General features: G+C 47.2%; 1 protein-coding gene across 1 annotated transcript in view; it reads right to left on the bottom strand.

The window, feature by feature from the left end:
* Positions 1-227: 227 nt before the first annotated feature.
* SND1 (staphylococcal nuclease and tudor domain containing 1) overlaps positions 228-23454 on the bottom strand; it is a 492627-nt gene continuing 469400 nt past the window's right edge. The window contains exons 17-24 of the mRNA XM_069087150.1: positions 22161-22349; positions 13227-13368; positions 5804-5927; positions 4846-4915; positions 3181-3294; positions 2701-2904; positions 985-1029; positions 228-878 (exon numbers count right to left, since the gene is read on the bottom strand). Coding sequence (XP_068943251.1) covers positions 813-878; positions 985-1029; positions 2701-2904; positions 3181-3294; positions 4846-4915; positions 5804-5927; positions 13227-13368; positions 22161-22349 — 954 coding nt within the window. The 3' untranslated portion in view covers positions 228-812. The remainder of the gene's footprint in view (positions 879-984; positions 1030-2700; positions 2905-3180; positions 3295-4845; positions 4916-5803; positions 5928-13226; positions 13369-22160; positions 22350-23454) is intronic.

The raw sequence follows: 23454 nt of genomic DNA, 5'->3' as shown, positions 1-23454 counted from the left end.
AATGCTCCACTGGGAGCATAAAAGAGGCGGTCATAATAGGAGAAAGGAGCAGATCCTTGGAGAAATCTCCATACCCAATTCTGCCTCAGTCTGTGGTGGGGATGGGACATGGCTTCATGTCATGGGAGACAGATCTCTTCAACCGGAGTCTGAATGAACACTTTGCCCCCACTGACTGAGACGACACCTGCAAAGGATTTTCTGGGTTCCAGAATGACCAACACGAGTTGCGGACAGCACTGTACTACTTTATTGGGTCTCGCAAGCTTTAAATACAGAATAAAGGTTGGCATCTAGGGCAGGGAGCAAGGGCAGATGCTGCTGGCATTTAAGAATGGACAGATCAGAAAAGTAATGTAATCAACTATCAGTCAGAGAACTAGGAGGCACAGAGGAAAGGAGGACCATATAGGTCAAGGTAGGGTGCCAACAGGCAGCTACTCTTAGTCGATGGCTCTCCCTTGCCTCCCCTGTGCACAAAGTCTTTTGAGTTTATTCCTGTTCACAGGCAAGTTGATTTGAAGACAATTAAAAAACACAAATCAGGTCAGGAGAAACCTGGGATGGCAGTACCCATCGCCCCACATGGCAATGCCACCAGCCCCAGGAAAGCTTTCTGGCTCCCCATCTCCCCTGCCTCGGAATTCTGCCTCATGAGACAGTCCCATACACTGAAGCAAAGCTGGACCCATCCTTCCCCCCTTCCCCGCCTCCCTCCCCTTCCCAGTCCTGGGCTCTCCAGCTGACACCTTCCTCCCAGGTGGGGAAAAGGTTTTAGTGTAAGCGGTGCTGATGGGGGCAAGAGACACTTTCTAGCGGCTGTAGCCAAACTCATCTGCATCATCTGCTCGGAAGTCCCCATAACGCCAGAGATTCAGCTGTAACAAGAAAGGGAAAACACAACTTAGTTCAGTGTGTTCTTTCCCCAAGCATTATGACCCACCTTCCTCCCACTCCACAATGGTCCCTGGGGCAGCAACTCACCCTGGCGCTCTTGGCTGACTCCTGTGCATTCAGATATTCTGTGATCTGTAAGTTAAAAGCAGAGAGAGGGATGTCAGGGGAATTGTGGACCACAAGAACTAGCCTAAGGCGCTCCTAATCTTGTGAATAGCACCCTCTGCCCCCATCATTTTCATCAGGGTTAGGAACATCAGGCTAATGGAGAAGATTCAGGGAAGACATGACAGCTGTCCAAGTATTTTAAGGGACGTTATGTGGAAGAAGGATTAAATTTGTTCCCCTGGCTGCAGAACGGCAGTACCAGGAATGATGGGTTAAAGTTGTAAAGAGGCAAATTTAGGCTAGGCTCAATGTCAGGAAATAACTTCCTCCCAGTGAGAGCTGTTCAGAGGTGGAGTTCTCTTCCTTGGAGGTCTTCAGACAGAGGCTGGACCATCATTCGTTGGGTAGGACACAGTGGGGATTTTCTTTTCTGTATAGGTTGGACTAGATGACCACTGAAGTCCTTTCTGAATCTCAAATTCTGGTTTCTGTGACCAGGGAGATTCCAGAGGCTAGAGTAGGTGAGAACAGCTATGCTGCCCAATGAGTGGGAAAACTCATTTCTCCTTCATACAATGGATCTTTAAAACATGAACACGTCTTAGACAAATTCACTCTGCCTTTGAAAAACTGGCTTTCCAAAGTGGGGGTGGTGGGGCAGGGAATGTGAGCAGTCAGGCCTTTCCCCAAAGTGGAAAGAAAGGCAGCAGAAGAAAAGGCTCTATTTTATAAACAGTGGTGTCTTGTTGCAAATGAAATATTGACTCTCACAATCAACACCATCGACCCATAAGCCAGCCACAAATAAATTAGGAAAGACTGGGGCATCAGGAGGAAAACAGAGACGGAGAAAGGAGAAACTGGAAGAAGGGAAACAAATGAGTGAAATGGAGGAAGGGGAGGCAGTAAAGGCCCCAAAGAATTATTCTCAAAACCAACTTTTCCACCTTCTGCAAACATTTGGGCCAAGAGGTGGGATGGAAGAGAAGAATGCCTTCCCTATGACCAGTGACAAGTTTTCTGTCTCAAAATGGCAGGGCTAGAAGGAACTTCATATCTCCGGTTTATCCTCATGAGAAGGTACACTTGGCCTGTGTGAAGCAGGTTCCCTCCTGTTAGCTGACAAGAGGCTCAGCTCCTTACAAAAGGAACCTTCCTTAGTAAGGTGAGGGTTGGTAGATACAGAGATAGAGATAATCTTGGGGTGTGAATGAGCTAGAAGAGGTTCAGGGTGACGATTTTCATTTTAGTGGTAAAGAAGATATCCCAGAGTTGATCTAGGAAGGGGGGAACCTGTCTGAACTGAATGATGGGAACTGTGGTACCTTGTTTCCTCATGAATATGAAGAAGAAAGGTGGCAAACCCATCTCTGGCCAAAGCTTTGTACCCTTTCCTCAAACATCACCCAGGGAAAACGGAAGGGTTAATTTACCATTTCAGTTTGCATCTAAATTGTTAGTCAAACTCAAACACTACAGCCATTTAATTTGGAAAGCAACTGACTAATCCTCCCCCTTCCCCCCCAATCCCCATATACCCTTCTCAATTCTTTTCTGTGACTACCCCACCCTCTGCCGCCTCCCACCCCCCTCCCAGTGGTGGTAGGGAAGGTGAGGTAGGTATTCCTCAGCAGAAAAAATGTAGGGCCTCAGGCCTTACCATTAGCGGGTTGTTTCCCTTCCCTAATAACATACCACTTTCTGGAACTGCTTCTCCTTGCGAACCTCCACCATGACCAGTCCCTCTTTAACCAAGCCCAGTCCCACATCACCCTTGGAATCTGCAAACTGAAGGGTGACATGGGGGCAGCCAGGGCTCAGGTGTTCCACATTGAGTAGGCACTGAGTGTTTTGGATGTCCCGAACCACACTGTCCACAGCATCTGTGCGGGCATCCTCCTGGGAAGCAGAGAAGAACAGACAGGGCGTTAGTAAGTGTGGCAACAGCCCTCACCAATGCCTACCAAGCACAGGTATTGTGCTGCCTGTCCACTTGTACTCATGCTTCCCACCTCGAGCGACAATGCTCACTTCTGTGTGTGTGTGTGTGTATGCGTGCACATATGTATACACGTGGCCACACCTTGCACAAGTGCAGGCTAGTTCTGCAACTAGGCAGTGAAATCTCCCTTCAACCATTTAATGGAGCACAGTAAATGAAGGGTCTGGACTCACATCTTGTGGCACCTGGATGAAGGCAAAGGCGTACTCTGTGGCTTGAGCAGGCAGCACTCGGGTGCTGAAGGCGGGTGGTAATGTACCCAAACGGGTGGATGGCAGGATCTCTCTCTGTGGGGAAAGCACCAAGAAAAGTCACACCTTCAGACCACACAACTCTGACCCTGGAACCTTCTCAGAGGCCCAGGGCTCCCTTCTTTTTTGGTCCTTTGGCTTTAGTGAAAAATCTGTGAATTCTAACAGTCTCTGCCTTGTGGCACTTTAGCCATACTCATAACCTTTCCCAGTAATCTCTCCCTGGAGGAAGGAGAATGTCCACCCCAGATGGAAGCCAACACTAGGGACTCATTCCTTTTCACCACTGGGCTTGACTCTGGGGACAACCAGTGGTGCCTATTAAAATAATCATAGTGATAATGGGTGCTAATTGATGTTTCCACTTCCTTCCAAAGACCTATCTTCTGCCAGACTAGTCCCTGACTCTTCTGCTAGGCAGAAATGGAGGAGGTCTCTGCTGCCAGCTGAGAAGGGGAACAGAGGGAAACATCTGGGAGTCCTTGGAGGCCTGCCTACTCTGCCTTGGCTCCACCAGAGATCAAATGAAGCCCAGGCTCGTATATCCCCTCCTTTCAGAGCTTCATTTTGTTCTCTGCACCCCATTACTGAGTCAAACCCGAGTGGGGAACAGGAAGCAGCATGTGGTCAGTGTCAGTGCCCCAGCTGGAAATTCCTTGTTATCTCCTGCCATTGTTTCTACGGCATCCACAGTATAACCCCCTTACACCTGCCACGAAACTAAGTCCTTCAGATTTGGAAACCTAATTGCAGAAGATGTAAAAGTTGCTCCTTATTCTTGCTCATGGCCAAGGAAATGGGGCAAGGGTGGGTGGGGAGATGTGGGGATGTGGAGCAGTTCTTATCCCAAACTGTTGGAATGAGAGATGAAGCTTGGGGTTATGTGAGGAACATGGAAAACATGACAACTCTCTTAGATTTGTTAGGAGTTTCTTGGAAACTTTTTTTGTGGCTTCTGGTCTGAGATATTTTTCTTTCAGGGTACAGGGTACGCTGTGTCCTGAAAACATATTTAACTCTCCCCTCCCCTCCCCCAGTCTCTCTCAGGAGCAGCCCAGCCACACAAATACACCTGTGTTCCCATCCTATATGGCTGGGATGTGGGGGCCTCCCTGGGGGAGGAAAAAGGGCCTCAGGCTCAATTCCTCAGTAGAATTATATGAAGCAATACATTGTGGGAACGAGTACTTCCTGTAGGGTACAAGCGCAGGTGAGCCTATGGTTTTGATCAGAATATAATTCTCCTGTCCCAGGGATTATTCATCTGGGATATCTGAACTTGTTTTAAAATATTTTTATAACTGTACATAGTTGGTTTCTTTTGTGCAACTTGATATATTTCATTTTATGCATTTAGAAACATGATTCTGAGAAGAGGCTTCACCACATTGCCAAGTAGTCTACAATCTAAAAAAGGTTAAGAACCCTAGTCCTTTCCTACTTCTCTGAAGTGTGGCCCTGCCTGTACCAAAAGCCTCGCATGGCACTCATTTCTCCCTCTTCCCTATAAACCCAGCAAGTCTAAGAGTCAGTGTCATTTAGCCTGCTAAATTTTCCAGGGTACCTTGCTAAAACCCCAATACTCACATTGCCATAGTCGATGTAGAAGACATGAACCTTGGCTGGAGACTCCACCTTTTCTACCCGAGCTCGGTACCTGCAAAGATATCATGTCACAGCAGTTGGAGGGGGATGAGGGAAGCAGGGAACCCTGGGCTGTGCAGAGGTCATGAGATGCAGGGCAGGCGGCCTTTGTAAGAGCACAGCAGGAGGCTTTTGGTTGTTCCCACACCCTCACCCTAGGGAGAGTGTCCACCCTCCTATGGGATCTGAGTAACCAGGGAAGGAGAAGGGAGGGAGAATGGAATGCATGGAGCAGATTAATGTGTCCTCAGGGCATAAAGCAACAAGACTAATGATTAGATTGATGTCTGCTGTTTAAACCCAGCACACTAAACAGTAGCTGTAATTAGTCGGCAGATCTGTCTGGGAGGCTCCGGCAGGGAACACTTCCAAGCCGCTCTCTCTCCCTGGGAAGGCCACGGGCCCTGCCCTCCGCAGCCAGCTTCAGGGTGCTGGTCTCTCACCAGTCTCAGACAACCTGGGGGTTGTCCCAAGGCTGAGTGTACTCCTTGTCCTCCCCTACTGACACGTGACAGTCCCACTGTTTCTGCTGTGTGAGTGTGCAACATGCCAGTTGCTTCAGTCTCATCAGGACTTCCATAGGCTAGTTCCCCAGGGGAGCTGGGAGAATGCCAGTTGCTTCTGCATTCAGGGAGCTGGCCAAGCTGCAGGGTGCTCTCTATCCAAACCTGCCAATAGACTGCCCTCAAAGCTGGCCCCAGGCTGGCAGGGGGAAATCACCAGCAATGGAATATAAACTGATCAGCCAAGAGAGCTGCCAGGAGAGAATGATGTCATCATGCCATCTTGGGAAAAATGCAAACTGAAGAGGGCTGCCTTGGACCTGTGCTGTGGGTGACTCTGGTGCGGCTCCCAGGCCACCTCCCCTGCCCTCACCTTGCTTTGTCCCTGGTGGACTTACCATTCTCCATCCACAAACTTGGCAATGCAGAATTCTCCTCGTCGAGGGGAATAGGATCCCTCTATGGGTGGGTGGCTGGCGATATCATTCCTCATGCTCTCCATCAACTTTTCTAGTTGTGTACCTGTGGGGGGATGGTAGGGGAGGAAAGCAGAAACCTTTTCCATTCCTGAACCATCATCATGTGAATAAAGTTTTCCCTCCCCCCTCCACTTCTCAACACGCTCTCCAATTCCTAAGATGGGAAGTGGTAAAGACACACTCTGTGTCTTAGATATCAGAGGCTTAAATCAGGCCACAGAGGAAGGGGCTATGTCATAGTAGACCAAGTGCTGCTAGGATTTGGAGTCAGGGGCCTAGGTCCAAGTTCCAGCTCTGACTTTACCTGAGTGACTTTCAGTAAATCACATGCCCTCTCTAGGCAGCTCATCTACAAAACTGGGGGCTTGAACTCAATGTTCTCTGGGGTTCCCTCTAGTTCTAAGTCTGTGCTTCTATGACTAGGCCCTAGCTGAATAAGCAGGTAAGGAGGATGCCTGAAGATCTTGTACCCTACGGAACTGATGTATATTCTTCCAACTCCTGATCAAGGTTCTGAAGGTGGGATTTTTCTAGAAAAAGTGGGCTTAACTAAAAACACTGATCCAAAGTCAGTCTTCTCTGGACATATCAACTCATCATTTTGTTCACTCTCTTCTCATCCCCCAGCATCTCTACTGCAGGAATACACCTGGCCTAGGTCATACAGATGGCTGTCTGTTTCTAGGCAAAGAAACAAGTATGGTTACCCATTAGACCATCCTACAATCTACATGGTGAGATGAAAGGCAAAGGTGGAGACAGCAGACCAGAGAAAATCCCCAGCAAAGCAATGATCAAGCAACAGGGATTTGGCCTTAAAAGCAGAGTCAGAGACCAAGAAAAAGGTGATAAAACCTTGGTATAGCAAGCCCAGATCCTCATTTATTCAACTGCGCGTGATCTAGTTGTTGAACTCAATGTCCCTTGGCTCCTGAACATTTCTATCCACTCTGAGGTCCATATGAACTCCAAGGCTATTGTTAGGTTGCTTTCTTTTCCCCCACTCCAGAAATTACAGTGCTAGGACCCTGGACACAGAGCTAACCTCTAGACCTCATCTATAACCCCTAGCTGCCTCACCTGTAACAGAACGAATGGATTAGATGGTCTTTTACATCACTGAAATATTATCATTTCTTCCCCTTGCTGTGAAGCTTGAATTCCTCTTAATTCTGGGGTAAGTGGCTCCTATCCTTCCTGGTTTTTCCTTTCTCTGACTCCCATATGCCTTGGGGGATTGGCCCATGTAGGCACATCCTGGGATCTCTCCTCAGCATTGCTGTCTAATACTGCCTACCTGCCACTCTTTTATGAAGCCTGCACTGATTCAGTAGCAAATCTGCTGGCTTCTCCCTCTCCCCCTTTCATCTTCCTTCTTTCAGGGCAGTCTGCCCAGATCTAACTCTCCTTTGGCAGATCACTTTCTCCCATTACCCTCCAGGCACTTCAGGAGAATAGCTTTCCTTTGGGTGAGATCAGAGGATTGAACTATCAATGTGACTGTGACTGTGAGTGTGAGTGTGTGTGTGTGCGCACGCCTGAGTATATACTCTCTCTCGTCACTAAAATAGCTATTCTTCTTGTATTCCCAATGGCCTGGATTGGAGGGTAGCTGACTCTTCTTCTCACACATCAGTGAACACTTTACAATCCCCAACGCCCCTTACAGAAATACATCATTCACCACCAGGGCTGAATTTACCTAACGACATTTTAGGGACCCAGGAAAACCATCTTCCTCTCTACTCAAAGCCTCACTCATATGGCTTTTTGCTGTCTGAAATATTAAAATCAAAGCTTTTTTTTTTCCAGCTCAATTACAATCAATTACAACTTAGCACGATCAGTTTATCAGTTATTCTCCTAAAAGTGAGTTTTAACAGCTGGTGGTGGATGGGAGAGAGAAAGGACTATTCAAGTCACCCTAAGGAGCAGAACTTGTCTTGGGGAGCGGGAAATAGGAGCATAAAGTTTCAAAGCTCTTGCTGTTACCTCTTAATTTGCTTATTCTCTTCAGTTATTCTGGAAATTTAGTCTGAGGTTTTCCTCATAATTTCTCTCCCTTTCCCCTTTTTTCTCCTGTCTCTGCAGCTCAGTCTTTACTAGCCATGGGGTTCCTGTCCTGATAGAGTAGCTCCAGACTGTGCTACAAGAAATAGTGACTAAGGTCTCAGCATCACAGATCTGGACTCATGTACGATAATACACAAGGTAACATTCCCCAAAGCACTGAAGTCTATCTTGCAAAGATGCAGAAGCTCAGGAGACTCTGGGACCTGAGAGGTACTTGACCCTAGAGCTGAGAATATACCGATAAGATAATATAACAGTTAACGTTTCTATAACACCTACTATGTGTTAGGCACTGTATTAAGTAATTTACAAATACTTATTTAATCTCACAACAACTCTGGGAGGAGGTGTTATTATTATCCCCACTTTCAGATGGGGAGACTGAGGTCAGCAGAGGTTAAGTGACTTGCTTAGGGTCACACAGTTAGCAAGCATCTAGGAATGGATGTGCATTCGGGTCTTCCTAGCTCCAGGTCCAGTGCTCTATGCAATGTGCCATTAAACAGCTCAAGAAAAGCTCATGTAAAGAAAGACAGAAACCAGAAGGGGAAAGCATGGTCGAGGGCATGATAGAAAACAATGGAAACAGAAACAGAAACAGCATTCTCATTAGAATGTACTATATATCACCTGGAAAGAAAGAAGAAACAGACATGATTTGTTTAGAAAATAGATCATGAGCCTGACACAGAGGAATGAAACAGCAATGGTCAGAGATTTGTTATGTGCATATCTACTGGAACTCTCACTTTACCTCAAGTAGAGCAGCCAAAAATCTACTGAATTGTCCTAATGATGATTTTATCCTTCAAAAGGTAGAGGAACTGCTCATCTGGATCTGATTCTTACCACTGAGAAAGAAACAGCTCCTGGGATGGAAACGATAGGAACTGTGGGGGAAGTGACCATCTCATTTTAGAATGTGTGGCCAAGAAAAAGACACATTCTGACATGCATCCTAGATTTTTGGAGAGCAGATTTCAAAGGATAAAGACAGGTAGGATCTCATGGATAAAAATTCTACAGGGGAAGAAAGTCTTGGAAGGATATAAAACTTTCAAGAACACAATTCGAAAATCCTACAGAGAAACAACTCTAATTATGAGGAAAAGGAAGAGGTCAACGGGGACTGATGTGGAGAGACAATTCATCAGCAGGCATTTATTAAATGCTTACTATATTCTAGACATTATGCTAAGTTCTAGGGAAACAAAGAAGGGCAAGAACAGTAATTTCCCTCAAAGAGATGACATTCTAGAGGGAGAGACAACATGTAAAAAGCTATGTGCACACAAGATACATGCAGAGTAGATGGGATGTAACCTTAGAGGCTTTGGTATCTAGGGCAGATCTAGAATGGCTTCCTGCAGATTATCTTGAAGGAAGCTGTGGCTTCTAGGAGGTACAGGTTAAAAAGTAAAGTATTCTAGGCATGAGGGACAGCTAGTACAGAGGTATGGAGATAGGAGAGGTAGCATTTCATTTGAGGAACAGGAGGAGCACGTTAACTGATGGATAATAAACAGACTTGTACCGAAGATGGAAGCAAGGGCAGGTAATGGAGCATGAATACAACCAAGCACAGCCCAATCCTGTAAGAATAGTGTTCAGCGCGCTAAGGCTCAGAACAATCTGGGGCTGGGCAGGAAAGGAAAAAGGATTTGTTCATTTAAAAAAAAAAAGCCATACTAGAGAGAAGATACTCGAATGAGGAACAGGGCTGCTGTCCGGGGCAGAAGGGATGATGATAATGAACAACGGAGAGAAGGCAAAACTGTTTGACTTTTATTTTGCTCTTTTTTTCTTTGTTAAGGAGAATGGTCTTTGGACTGAAAGGAACAGACTAAAAATGGAAGTAGGGCACTGACTCTGGAGTCAGAGGGCCTGGGTTCAAAATCCACCTGTAAACAGAAAGATAGTAACCAGGTGCCCTTGATAAGTTCAAATTACTAGGTACAGAGGAACTATATCCTAGGGAACAGAATGAATGAACAGATGCAATTGCTAAGCTGCTGTCACTGATCTCTGAAAGACTGTGGAGAACGGGAGAAACAACAGAGTATTGAAGAAGGGCAAATATTAACCCGATCTTTAGAAAAGCGAGGAAAATGAAGTCTACCAATGAGCATGACTTTGATTCCTGGTAAAATTCTGGAACATATTACCAAGGGGATAGTTTGTGAGCATCAAGAAAAAGAAAGAGGTGAGCTTGAAAAGTCTACGTGTATTCACCAAGTTAGTCTGGTCATACCAGACAGGTTCCTCTTTAGAATGGAAAACTAGACAGGTAAACAAAGGGAATACTACAAAGAAAGTATACCTAGATTTAGCAAAGCATCCAACAGTTTCTCAAACTAATCTTATAAAAAAGTCGAAAGATATGGGTTAGTAGACAGTACAGTCAGGTGGCCAGACCCAGAGCAATCACAACTGGGATAAAGAGAAGATAACATACTTATCAAATTCACAGATGGTACAAAGCCAGGATAGATAGTCAGCATTCAAAACAATTTTGACAGGGAACACTGGGTCAAATCTAAGACGATGTAATTCAGTAAGGATAAATATAGTTATACTTAGATGAAAAAAAAATCAAATTTTTAAGTACAAAATGAGAAGTAGTGGTTATAGAAAAGTTCATCTGAAAAAGATATGGGAATGAACCTCAATGAGTCAACAGTGTGATGTGGCCTCCAAAAACTGAATGCAATAAATACTGGCTAAATGAAGAGTGTCCAGGCCCAGGGAGGTTATCATCCTGTTGTACTTCAGACCTCAGCTGGAATATTATGTTTACTTAGTAGTAGGCACTGTAATTTTGGAAGGAAATTGATATGATGGAGCGCATTCAGAGAAGAGGAGCCAGAATGGTGAAGAATCCCAAGATCATGCTTCATGAAAGCTGGTTGAAGAAACCAGGGATGTTCAGCTTAAAGATGAAAAAATTTTGGGACAGAGGGCCAATGACAGAAGGCTTCAGTCATGTGAGGGGCTGTCACATGGAAGAGGAAAAGCTGCAAAGCACAGTCCTCCTAATAAGCAAAGCTACCCCAAAGCAGAAAGGCTGCCTTGAAAATGATGGGTTCCCCTTCCTGGAGTTCAAGGGAAGGCTGAACACTATCAGGTGTGTTGAGATGCCTGTGGTTTGACTGTGGGCAGACCCCTTCACCTCACTAAGCCTCAGTTTCCACACCTGTAAACTGAAGATAGTAATACTTGCAGTCTCTGTCTTTGTGCGCTGCTGTGAAGATTAAATAAGTGAATATGCATGTGTATACACACATATGTATGTATGTATGTATGTATGTATGTATGTATGTATGTATGTATGTATGTATGTATGTAGCTTTGTAAAGTACTACAGAAATGCGAGCTCCTGGTATTCATCTTCAGTCTCTTCCAACTCCTGGCACTAGCCAGAGATCCTCAAGTGCTGTATAATGTGAATCCAAGCTGCTGTTACTGTCAAAATGAGAAACTACAGAAAGCAGCCTTTGCTACTGGGGTCCTCTTTGCTTTACACCTGCAGAAGTACCCAGTGGCCTGGAACTGTTCTTGAGTGTCAGGTGGCCCCCGCTCTGTCTTGTGCCCTGGGAAGTCTCATTAAAATAGTTCCCCTCTGGTGAGGTGATGGGAGTCTGCTTGCCTGACAACTCTTGCAAGCTTTGGCCTTGGGTCTAGGTTTGGTTCTCGTTGTCTATCTAGAACTTTGACTCTCACATACAAATCCTCATTCCCACTCTACTCGAACCACTGAGTACTCTATGATCATGTTACAGAAAAAATACTATTCTTTTTTCAATTGTAGTATGTTAGATTTTTCCCTGCTGCCTCTGAAGGCAGAGAAGCATGACGGCACCGTGGATAGTCACGGATTTGGAGGCAGGAAACGTGGGTTCAAATTCTGTCCACACTTACTAGCTGTGCAATTGCAGGCAGATCATTTAAACCCTCAGAGTGCTGGTTTTCTGATCTCCAAAATGGGGATACCAGTTCTTTCATTACTGCCCTCACAGGGCTGCTGTGAGGAAAGCCTTTTGTAAACCTCAAAGCTGCATATACATAGAATTCTTCAGTTCCTGATCTCCTGGCTGGATGCCAGCATCTGGAGACAGCTTTCCTTGAGGTGGTGTCAGTGTCTCCTTGGACAGCACTACTCCCAGCTCCCCAGGCTCTCCCAATGCCCAAAGCTGCTTATTCTCCTCTTCTCCTGTTCCAATAGCCGCGGTCATTTTTCTCTCCTCTCAGACACAGCAAGCCGAAGTCCAGTGAAGGACGGGTTTCTGTTAAAGTAGCATTGCTCCAAAGGCAGCTGCCTGAGAAATCTCATTAGAGGGGAGGAGGCGAGGCCATCATCAGTCTGGAGCTGAGGCCCAGTGTGGAAGGAGACAACACAAAGCTGGGCCTGGCCAGTCTGCTGGCAGCCTCTCAGGCCCCTGCTCCTCGTGGCTCCAGCATCACCTGGGGGATGGTGCAAGGGCCTCCTCCTTTTCACTTTATCAGTCTACTTCTCCAGGCAGGGTCAAGATGAAAGGGAAAAGGGCAGGGAAGAAAGATACAAAAGAGGCTGAAAAAAAGGGAGACCAGGGAGGCTTAGCACAGCCTCTAATGGTCATCTCTCTAATGCCTCTCAGTTCTCCAAGAGCATGAGTTTCCATGGGCAGAGGAGGCCAGGAAATGAGGAACTGTAAGGGGGCGTGAAGAGAGGATAGGGTCTTTCAGAGAGCTAGCAATGCCCATGGGATGACTGCCCCCACAGCTCTGCTTGTTTCCATGGTAACTGGCTACTCACTCCACTCTGGGCTCTGCTAACCTCTAAAGGAAAAACACCCAGTACAGGCAAAGCAAGGATCTTCCCTTTTTGGCTCTCTTCCCTGGGTAGCTGTGGACCTCAGAAAATGGAATCATGAGGTGGGAGGAAGAAGGGAGCGCTTACGTTTGAGTGACGATTCTTGAATACAGAGGCAATCTGTTCTCTACTCAGCCTAACCAAGGTGTCTCAGAAGAAAGCAGAAGCGCCTTGTCACTGGGAAACCATTCACCATATTCACTGTTTCATATTGTTTCTAAGTTTCACCGGTTCAGGAAAGACCCTTCCAGGCTCCGCACTAATAGACTAAAAGAGACAGGCCTGGGGAACCTGATGAAGAAAGGTGTTTGGTGGGGTGGGGAGGGAGTAAGGCAGCACTTAGGCTCTCTGTCCTTTCAGTGAAACTTGTTAGCAAGGGGAGCATGGGGAGAAAGGCAGGTCCAGGTCCAGCACACTCACCAGTCTCCACGTCCTGGACATAGAAGTGCAGGTCATCAGTTATCTCTGTCACAAATACTGGCTTGTAGCTGGCTGAGCGCTCTTTTTCTTCCAGCACTGGGGACACCTCTTCCACAGGCTGCTCCTCATAGTGGGCCCACACCTATGGGCAGAAAAGGGAAAAGGAAGTGTGGGCAGTGAGTGAGAGAGGGGGAGGGAGCTCAGCTCTACACAGGGGACTTCAGATACAGGATGGAGACTCAGAAAGTACCATGATGAGAAGAAGGAGTAGCTAGCCAGATGTTGTCTTCTCTCTAGGCGCCTTACCTTGTCTGCTTGGTCACTCCTCCCTCCCTCTCTGTCTGCCCAAAGCTCTTACTGGCTCTCAGAGAGGTGAAGCTCACCCGACAATACTTCATTTTACTCTGTCTTCTGGGCTACACATTCTAGATAACTTGGGTTAGGGAACTGCTAGGATGATTTAAGGCAGCTTGGAAGTGGAAAAGGCTGAATTTGGAGTTAGAGGATTCTTGGTTTAAATCCTGTCGTTGTCTAGTTGTTTCAGTTATGTCTGACTCTTTGTGACCTCATTTGGGGTTTTCTGAACAGAGATACTGGAGTGGTTCTTCATTCCCTTCTCCAGTTCATTTTTTTTTTTTTAAAGCAATCAGGGTTAAGTAACTTGCTCAAGGTTACACGGCCAGGTGTTTCTGGGTGGGTGCTAAGTGTCTGAGCCTGGATTCGATCCCCAGGTCATCCCGACACTGGAACCAGTGCTCTTACTCGCTGTGCTACTTGGCCGCCCTCCAGTTCATTTTATAGATGAGGAAACTGAGGCAAACAGGGTTAAGTGACTTGCCCAGGGTCACACAGCTAATGAGCATCTGAGGTCAAATTTGAACTCGGCTCTTCCTTACTCCAGGCCTGATACTCTATGCACTATGGTGCCACCTTGTTGCCACTACCTGGCTCTGCCACTTATTATTATTATTTTTTTGCTTTTTTGGAGGGGGGAGGGGAGGGCGATTGGGGTTAAGTGACTCGTCCAAGTTCACACGGCTAGTTTTGTGTTAAGTGTCTGAGACCAAATTTGAACTCAGGTCCTCCTGACTCCAGGGCCAGAACTCTATTCACTGCACCACCTAGCCACCCCTACTCTGCCATTTATTACTGGGATGACTTTGAACAATTCACTTATCCTCTCTGGGTCTCAATTTCCACATCTATAAAATAAGACATTGAACTAAATAATCTCCTCGGTCCATTCCAGTTTTAAATCTATGATTCAGTGAAAGATTCCTCCCTGCCAACTGGTTAGTAAAAGTAATTGAGGAAAATGGACAATAGACACTAAGTCTGTTTGGGGACAGAGGAGGCCTAGGCAAGGGGAAGGGACTTCTCTGAATTTACTTCTGAGGTGACTAAGTTAGATAAGACTCTTTCAGTCTATCTCCCAAGGCCTTCAGCATCACCTAGGACAATACTAACCAAGGTAGCCCTGGGCAGTGGAGGGGGTCAAGGAACCCTCTTCTCAATAACCTTTGTCTATTATTTCTAAAACAGTGAGCTCTAACCTTAGTCATTGGCTGGGCTGTTCCCCTTCTAACCTCTCCTCGCCTCCCTCCCTTTTCCTCCCACCGAGCTGTCAGGGCTGGGTTGGCTCAGACATTGATTCAATATGATGGCATGTCAAGTCCAATCCTGCAGCTGGGAGATTATCCAAGTGGTGAGGCCTGTCAGACCTGAGAAGGGAGGTGACTTTCTAGTTGAGCAGCCAGAAGGGGCTGGGTCCTAGAAGAAGGTCTAAGACCTCATGTTAGGACAGACAGACACCTACTCAAAAGTACCCTAGGGGCCCAGGTCCTGCCTGCAGGCCTCAGTAAGGCATTATGGGGACGGGGACAGGGACAGGGACAGGGACTGCACCTGCCGGGAGATGAGAGGCAGGAACAAGGTGGAAACACTTTGACCTGGTAGTAACGAGTCCTGGCTCTGACAGCACAGAGCTGCATGACCTTGAGGAAGTCATTTAGATTCTCTGGCTCTTTCCTCATCTGAAAAATGGGGGAGGGTGGGGAGTAGAGGTAAACTGTAAGATCTCTAATGCCCCTTCCATCTAAGACTTTATGACAGCCAGAACCAGCCTCCTGCCCATGCTTAGAAATGGAAACAGAGTGCAGGTGAAGAGTGTGAAATGCCACCCTAGGTCAGAGAGGACATTCTTGCCCAGGATTCTGACAGTGGCACCAGGGCTGTGCTCTACCACATGCTTCACATAAAGAAAGTAGGCTTGCTAGGTCCAGGGGATGTTGACTAAAGCTGCAGGTGTGATTGTTGTGGTGACAAATCTTCCATCCTATGAAACAGAATTTTGCAAAGATTTCTCTCCTCGTTTCCTGAGATAAGTGTGTATAAGAGTAATGGATTGGGTGTTAGCACTGCCTGTGATTATGTGAGGAAGGAAATAATAACTTGGGAGAAAAAAGCAGAACATTTTAAAGTCCTGCTATTTCTTCCTCTGTCCTGCCATCCAATTAATTACCTCCTCATGTATTAACTTCCAGTCTATTAACTCTTATACCTGTTCCCATTACCACCACACCGTATTACACTCCTCACATCCAGCATCCTTATACTCAGGACACCTCCACACATGCTTACATTCCCATTAGCTCTGCCCACCAAATTCACATAGACTCGGTCAATATAAAAGAAACAACCCCTTCTCCCAAATTGGGCTGACAAGCAAAAGAGAGCTGGAACAGCTTCTCACATTACAGCTCTGTCCTGACTATCTGCTGCTGCCCCAAGCAGCTTTGACTTTCCTTTCACCATCTCACCAGTGCAAGAGAGCAGAAGCCACCCCCCATAACTGGAACTAGAGGCACCCAGACTGTGGGAACTTCCAGCTCCCCTGGCCTGCTAAGGCTAAGGCTGTCTGCCAGCCTCTTGGGGCCTAACATTTTATCTATCGGAGAGCTTCTCCACACTCCTCTCCAGTCTGAATTTACCCAGGAATGCCTGCTTGCAGAATCACTGCCAACAATGCTCCTATGTCTCTGGGGCACTTGGAGAATTTACTAATTTAGTATAATCTCTGGATCAGGTGGACTACTTGTTGACTCAGTCAGATCATTAATGATGGTCTAAGTGAATCGATGCTGCCACCCAACACCCCTGTGTAGTTCCTCTTACCGAATCTTTCTTTTTTCCCTTTGCCTCACTCCTCTGCCTACCCTACTGCTGCCCCCGCTCCACTGGGCCCCCAATACTCTTTCCTTCTTTATCTTATATGTTCCTGGGGCCTGCCATGCCCAACCTTCTCTAACAGCCCACTGGATGGAAAAGGCATCATGTCCTGGGATGATCCCAGGCTGGGGGAGAAGCACAGGATCATCACTACCAGCTGTTCCCCAGTCTCTCTCCTTTCTGATCCAGGGGGAGAGAAGATCGCCAGGGCACGAGAAGGATAAATCCAGAATGAACTAACTACAAGGAGTAAAAGAACTTCTGGTTACAGTACCAGAGAGAGAAGAGAAGTTATCTTTGTTCATTTAGGCCACAGTAAGAGGCTGGAGGCTGACTACTAGAGGCCGCGCTCTTGAAATCTAGAACAAGAGTCACAGCCTGGGCAGGAAAGAGGTTTTCCAACACCAGGGGAGTGATCTTGATATCCCTGGACAGTGGAGAGAAGGGACCAACTTTTCCTTGATCCCTCTTGTAATAAGTCAAGGGGATTTAGTAGCATTAAGGTGAATGTTACATCAAGAGGCCCACGGCTGCCCTAGGAATAGGGGATGGGAAGGGAGAGCTTGGGCAGGCAGTGATACATGTTAAGGAGATAGTGAAACCAAGGGCTGGAAAAATGAGTGCCAAGACCCTGTGGGCCAAAGGCTAACGGTAAGAGAGGAAATCCAAGGGTAAAGGCTGTGTGTGTGTGTGTGTGTGTTTCTTACTGGACACTCTTAGCAACAAATCAAATTGGTTTCTTCTTCTAACAAGTGAATATTTTACATTAAAAAATGGACCACAAAGGGGCAGCTAGGTGGCGCAGTGAGTAGAGCACTGGCCCTGGAGTCAGGAGAACCTTTGTTCAAATTCAGTCTCAGACACTTAACACTTTAGCCCTGTGACCTCGGGCAGTCACTTAACCCCACTGCCTCCGCCCCCTCCAAAAATAATTAAAAAAAAAAAAAAGGACCAGAAGTAGAAAGGGATCACTTGTAGCTGATCCTCTGACCAGGTGCTAACTCAAGTTTTGTTGATTCTGTTCTCTGAGAAGCAGTATGATATAGTGGAGAAGAATGCTGGACTTGGAGTCAGAGAGACCTGATTCCAATCTTGCCTCTGCTGCTTACTACTTGTGTGACCCTGAGCAAGTCATAGAATTTCTTCAAGACAAAGTCTTCTCCCCTATAAAATGGGGGAGAGGACTTTGGATTTGGTGGCCTCTGAGGTTCCTTCTGTGATAACAGGCCCACACACTGGGAGGTCTGGAGAACCTCCGGGAAGGCCAGCCCACTCCCTGGTCCCGTGGTACCCTCCTGTGGTTGGGCAGCCCCTTGCTCCTGGAGTCTGGGGTCCTCAAGGCCAATGGCCACAGGAAGGCTGGAAGGGGAATCTGGCTTGTGGAACTTTATTATGGGAAGAAGTTAAGTGGGAAATAGTCTTCAGGATCAGCTCCTGGAGCAGAGGGGGCCCTGGTGATAGCGATTCACTCCCCCTCCATTTTGGATGTTGTGCCATGAAAAGATAGACATTGACAAGACATCTGCTAGTGCCACGTCCTCACTGCCATCACATGCTCCCTCGCTTCATCACTTCAGATCACCAAGAAGGAGCGTGTCACTTGGAATCCCCAAGGCTGACACTCCTTTTACTGTCACTGAATAGGCCTTTGGAAGGAGACAGGGAAGCCCAGGCCCCCTCTCCAGGGATCAACAGTGATTCCTGCAGCCGTGTGGGGGCAGCGCTTCAGTTTTCCCTCTCACCTCCTTAGTGGGAGAGGCTGGAGAAGGTGCTTCCAGAGCCAAAGTGCTGGGGGTGAGGGTGACAGAAGCAGGGCTCTGCCCAGTCTCATAGCAGGATTCGTGTGCTGCTGACACACCCTTAGACAGAAGATCCTAAGACCACCTCTATCTTCCAGCTCATTGTCTACTCATCTATTTGGTAGATTAATGGCAATTAAAAAAAAAAAAAGCAGCAGCAGTCACCCAGATTCCCTTTGAGCCTGGAGTCATGAAAGAGATTTTAGCTAGGACAGGAAAGGCTCTTCCCTTGCTCTCCATGCAATGGGCTAGGATAGCCCTATCTATACTCTTTCATAGCAGTGCTCAAAGATCAAAGTTAAGTCCAGGCTGGAAAAACACTTTTCCTTTTTCCCTTCCCTTCCTCCCCAAAGCTTCTTTGCCTTACAAATCTCCATTTTATCACAGCACACTGCATATTCACGTCAGACTCTGAAACACTACCTGTTGATGTGGCTCCTCCAGTTAGGTACAGAACCAGCTCAACCTGTACAGCGAGGACAGGAGTATGGTATGAAGGACAAATCAGGTCAGGACGTAATGGCTTCCTTTTCCATCCTGCCTCTCCCCTCCCCAGGGAGCCCCCCTGTCCTCACTTGGCAGGAGGTGGGAAGCATGCATGGTCTGGGGATCTGCTGGCTCAAGTCTTTCCTCTCTAAACTCTATTTAATACTGCTATTCTCAGGCTTCAGGGGAGGGGCTGGCTTGGGGCCAGGGTGGAGGATGCCTTGACACCCGCAGCAGGGGAGCCAAAATAAATAAAATGAAATCAATGGCCAATGTAACCTTCTTTTTCAGCTAGGGCCATGATGGGGTGGGAAGAGAAAGGAAACAGGCAGTATAATGGGAAAAGGCGACTGTTGCTGACCCCATGGCTTCCAGGTCTACCCTGGGACCTGGGAGGAGAATGGGATTTGCCATTAGTCAGCCTCCTACTAAGGGGAGGGCATGGCTCTACCCAGTCCTTTCACTGAGGAGTCTGTGTAGGGACAGGGAGGAATTAGCCCAGCAGGGAGTAGCTACTAAATGGAAAAACCAGTTGTCAGATTCTCCAAATAGATGCGTGTACACGTGCTGGGTGTGAGTGTGTGCAGGCAAGCACACACATTACCCCTCTTGCCCCCAGTCTTGTGCTTTTCTCCTAAAATCTCTCCCAAAGTCCCAGAGAGGAGAGCCCCATTTCCTAGGCTCTTAGCAACTGCCTTTTTCCTTGGCTCTGATGTACTAATATCCCCAATGTCCACCTCTTCCTGTTGGTTCTGTGGCCACAGACATCTCTTCTTCATTCACAGGACCTTGGTAACTTTGTCTGAGACTTATCTTAGTGTATGTGCTACCAAAGCAATCCTCTGTGTGAGCCTTAAATGGGTCCTGGATCTTGGTTCCAAACACTCCAAATTTTCCTGCCCCAAGGCCAGCTAAGCCAAATCAGGGCCTACAGGGAGATCCACATGCAGCAGGCTTGGTAGCTTCCACTACCACCTGCAGGACCCTTGAAGAAGCTTTGCTGTCTGCTCAGGATAGGGGTGGGTGGGTAGAAGAGCCCAAGAGGAGGGCAACCCCTGGCACAGGGAGTGAGGCCCTGCTCTTTAATTGGGCTGAAATAAAAACATGCAGTCTGTGTAAGTAATTAATCATTGATAATGACTTCCTGGCTTTATCAAAGGGCAACAGCAAATGATGACTTGGGCTCATTCAGCCAAATCTACTTTACACTAAATAATGACATCCAATTCTAATACCTGGCAAAGAATGTGCTCCCTTCATCACCCACGGGCTTTTTCTCTCTGCCCTAACCCTGGGGGCCTGGCCTCTCTTACTCTTGGCTCAAGAGGGCCGGAGAACTGTTCCCATCTGCAATGGGCAGCTATGAGGTGGCTGAGTGGGAGTGACAGGAGAGATGGTTTTTGAATCTGGGTCTTGAAAATGGGTGTTTGCTGTTCATACTACTAATCATGACTACTCAGTGAGGACTTAAACCTCTGTTGACGTGGTGCTCACCTACACATATCAACCAATTCTGATCTCCCTCTAAGAAGCTTAGAAAATGCAGTGGAAAGGAAAGGGTTTTATAGAGGGCAGAAAATGCTGCCCTACATGTTTGGAGAAACTGGGGTTTGGGGTGGAGGTCAGGAAAAGAGGATGTCTGGGAAAATGGGAAGACTGGTCTCTCCTGCTTGTTCCATCATCTGGGGTGATTTCTAAACTGCAATCTATTACTGCTAACCTCAAATTCCAAAAAATCTGTGTATATGGCTTATTCTGGGTGGGTGGATGGGTGATCTAGGAGGGAAGGCAGGGATGAGAAGGAAGAAGAGGGGCATTTTAGGGGGAGAAACCAATTCCATCCAGGGGAGCAAAGGTAAAAGGCAGAAAGACCTAAGGGATGGAGCAAGGAGTCTTCTGTTATGGGCAGGAGAAATGAGAAAAGAGCAGAGGAACCCCTGCCTTTAGTTAGGTAAGCAGGCCCAGCTCTGGGAATCAGAGACGTAGAACCAGATGATTACCCCCATAGGGAAGGAAACATTTATTCCTGGAACAAATTTATGGCTCAGCACGGCTGTCCTACAAAATCCTCCTCAAGCACAGAGAAACCCTGACAAATTGGTGGCCGATTGATTTATCCCCATTATCAGTGCGGGCTCTAAGTCAACCACTGCCAGGCTTTTGGAGAGGGCTAGGTGGGGGCAGGGAAGGCTGGTTCCTACCACCAAAGCATTTTGTTCCTTAATCGATGATTTGTTTCCCCCAAATGCTTTCTGACCCATCCCCCATCACCTCAATGCAGTGTCTGCAGAGGCTGACGTACGGTAAATCTGCCATCCTAACAGGTTTATGTCTCTCAGGGGGTAGCTTCCAAAATGGGCTTCCCAGCGGGGTAACGTGAAGCAGATTCAAATTAGGGCCTCTGGCCATACAAGGAATCCTGGAGGAGTCAGGCATCAGGTAAAAGTACTGTGCTCTCCTCTTTTTCTCCCTCTTGGGGGCTCACCCCCAACTGTCTTTATATTATCGACCTTACTCCAGTCTCCCAGTCCAGATGCCTTATTGTTATTAAGACTAAATAAATATTCTTGAGCTACACCATGAATGATAGTAGTACCTGGAACAAAATGATTCAGTGTCAAGGGACAGGGATTAAGGAGACAAACTTAACTTCCAAACCCATTTGACCCAAGCAGATGGTTCCCTCTGTGGCAGCCCTGTCTCCGCAGGGGGCTTGCTGACTTATTTCAAAGATCTGTAAGTCTGTAGATGTGTGTACTTGCCCCCACTGATGCTAATCAAAAATCCTTTAATTTAGTAGGTGATGGAGAGTTGTTTTTTGGGGGAAAAAAACAGTTTTCATCCTACAGTCAACCTGGTGATCAACTTGTCTAAACTCAGTGAGCCTGGCCCTTGGGAAAGAGCCTTATGGTCCTCCACTGACACCATCTCAGCTGGGTGGGGCCTGCTTAGGCTCAGCTCCAGTGGCATGGTCTTTGAAGAGCCTGGGGTCACTCTACGGTATGTAGAGGCATCAGAGTAGCCGTTAGTAGAAACTTCTGAACTCCAGCTCTGGCTGGTCCCAGCTCATCTGGGGCACAGGAAGAAGCCCATCCCCAGCCATGCAGCTGAGAGCTACAGAATGATTCCTGTTCCTGGGCATGACCTAACAGTAAAAAGAGCACCATTTGGTGTCAGAAGGTCTGAGTTTGAATTCTAACTTTGCCACTTAATAGCTCTAATCTTGAGCAAATCATTCATCTCTCTAGCACTCAGTTTCCTTTTCTGTAAAATGAAGGAGTTGGGGGAGCCTTTGTAAGCCTTGAGGTGGGTCAGCTGACAGGTTTCTGGCTCTGGAAGCTTATTCTACCACCTCACACCTGCCACATGGTCACCTCTTCTTTTACACCCACCTCCCAGATTCCTCCTCATGACTACTTACCTTCTCTTTCTTTTGTTTGGCAGCTTCTTCAGCAGATAGCAAGGACTTGTAGTAGGAGCTGCGCTCAGCAGTGAAATGCACCTTGGAAAGAGCATGCTCCACCAGTGAGACTGACAGGTTGGCACCATCGATGTGCAGCCAGCCGATGAAGTTCCCTGCCTTATCCATGCTCTCCACCTCCACTTCCACCTGGGGACACAAAAAGAGGGGACTGAGTCAGCAAAGAGATGCATTTGGGGCATTGAGGTTGATGCATGGTGAAAGGCAGGAAACTATCAACCGTGTAGAGAAGACACTGTGATACTTCTTGGGTTCCTGCATTTCACAAACTGAGATCTGGTTGAATCTGCTCTGTGAAACAGTAGTGGGCAAGGATGTCTCAGGCAGGGGAATATCAGTGGCTAGAACTATTCCCCAATCTCTCTGCCCTTCTTAGAACTCTTCCCTTTAATACTAGGGCCTATGCTCACATAGGCCAAAATCGTGTCACCAATGAGCCCCTTTCTCTTGCCTCTAGGCTACAGGCCACGTGTGTCCCCTTAACAGGAAGCCTGTTGGGGACTTCCCTTGTCTCCCTGTGGCCTGGGGACTGCCAGCTGCAATGTCAGCCTGCCAGTATACCAACCAGTACCTTTCCCATTGATCTGCCACAAATTTGGGGCTTGAGGGGGTGAATCCAATCACTAAAGCAGTCTTGGTCCAATGTTGGGCTCCTGAAGCACAGAGGGTGCTGGTTCCAGGTTTCTGGACACAGTAGAGATTTTGCCTTAGGATGGCCAATACTAAGGTGCTTTGGGATTGGCAGAGAGGAGGGCTGAGGAACATGGCTGGTGCTGGCTACCACCCTTCTTCAGCTCCCACTTCTAGCTCTGCAAGTAGAAAGACAGGTGGGCCCTTAGGGAACCAGGCTGTCCCCAAGGACTGGGGAAGCAGTGCTTTGCCTGGAGGAGCTGAATGAATGAATTTTTAATGAAGGTAATTAAAGTGGCTGCCATGAATGCCAGGCAGGGACAGGGAGAAGAAGACAGACATAGCTGAGTGGGATGAGATGATCTTTAGGGTCCCTTACAATAAAAAAGTTATGATCCTATGCACTGCACTCATAGATGGCATGGTACCTTGGTGTGGGCAATGGCAGACTCCCTGATAATGTAACCATTTTCCTAAATTGTGGGCCCAGACAAGGTCTATATGCTGGTTTGGCTAAAGGTCAAGCCTGAATAGCTCCTCTGATAATCCTACAGAAGTCACCGGCTTCTTTCTCCTACTCTAGAAATTATTTTATCCACTTGGA

This window comes from Petaurus breviceps, unplaced genomic scaffold (genome assembly GCF_028583685.1).
Source record: "Petaurus breviceps papuanus isolate PSGF00001 unplaced genomic scaffold, PetGlider_PUasm1.0 181, whole genome shotgun sequence".
Classification (NCBI taxonomy): domain Eukaryota; kingdom Metazoa; phylum Chordata; class Mammalia; order Diprotodontia; family Petauridae; genus Petaurus; species Petaurus breviceps.
This window is presented reverse-complemented; position numbering and strand designations above follow the sequence as displayed.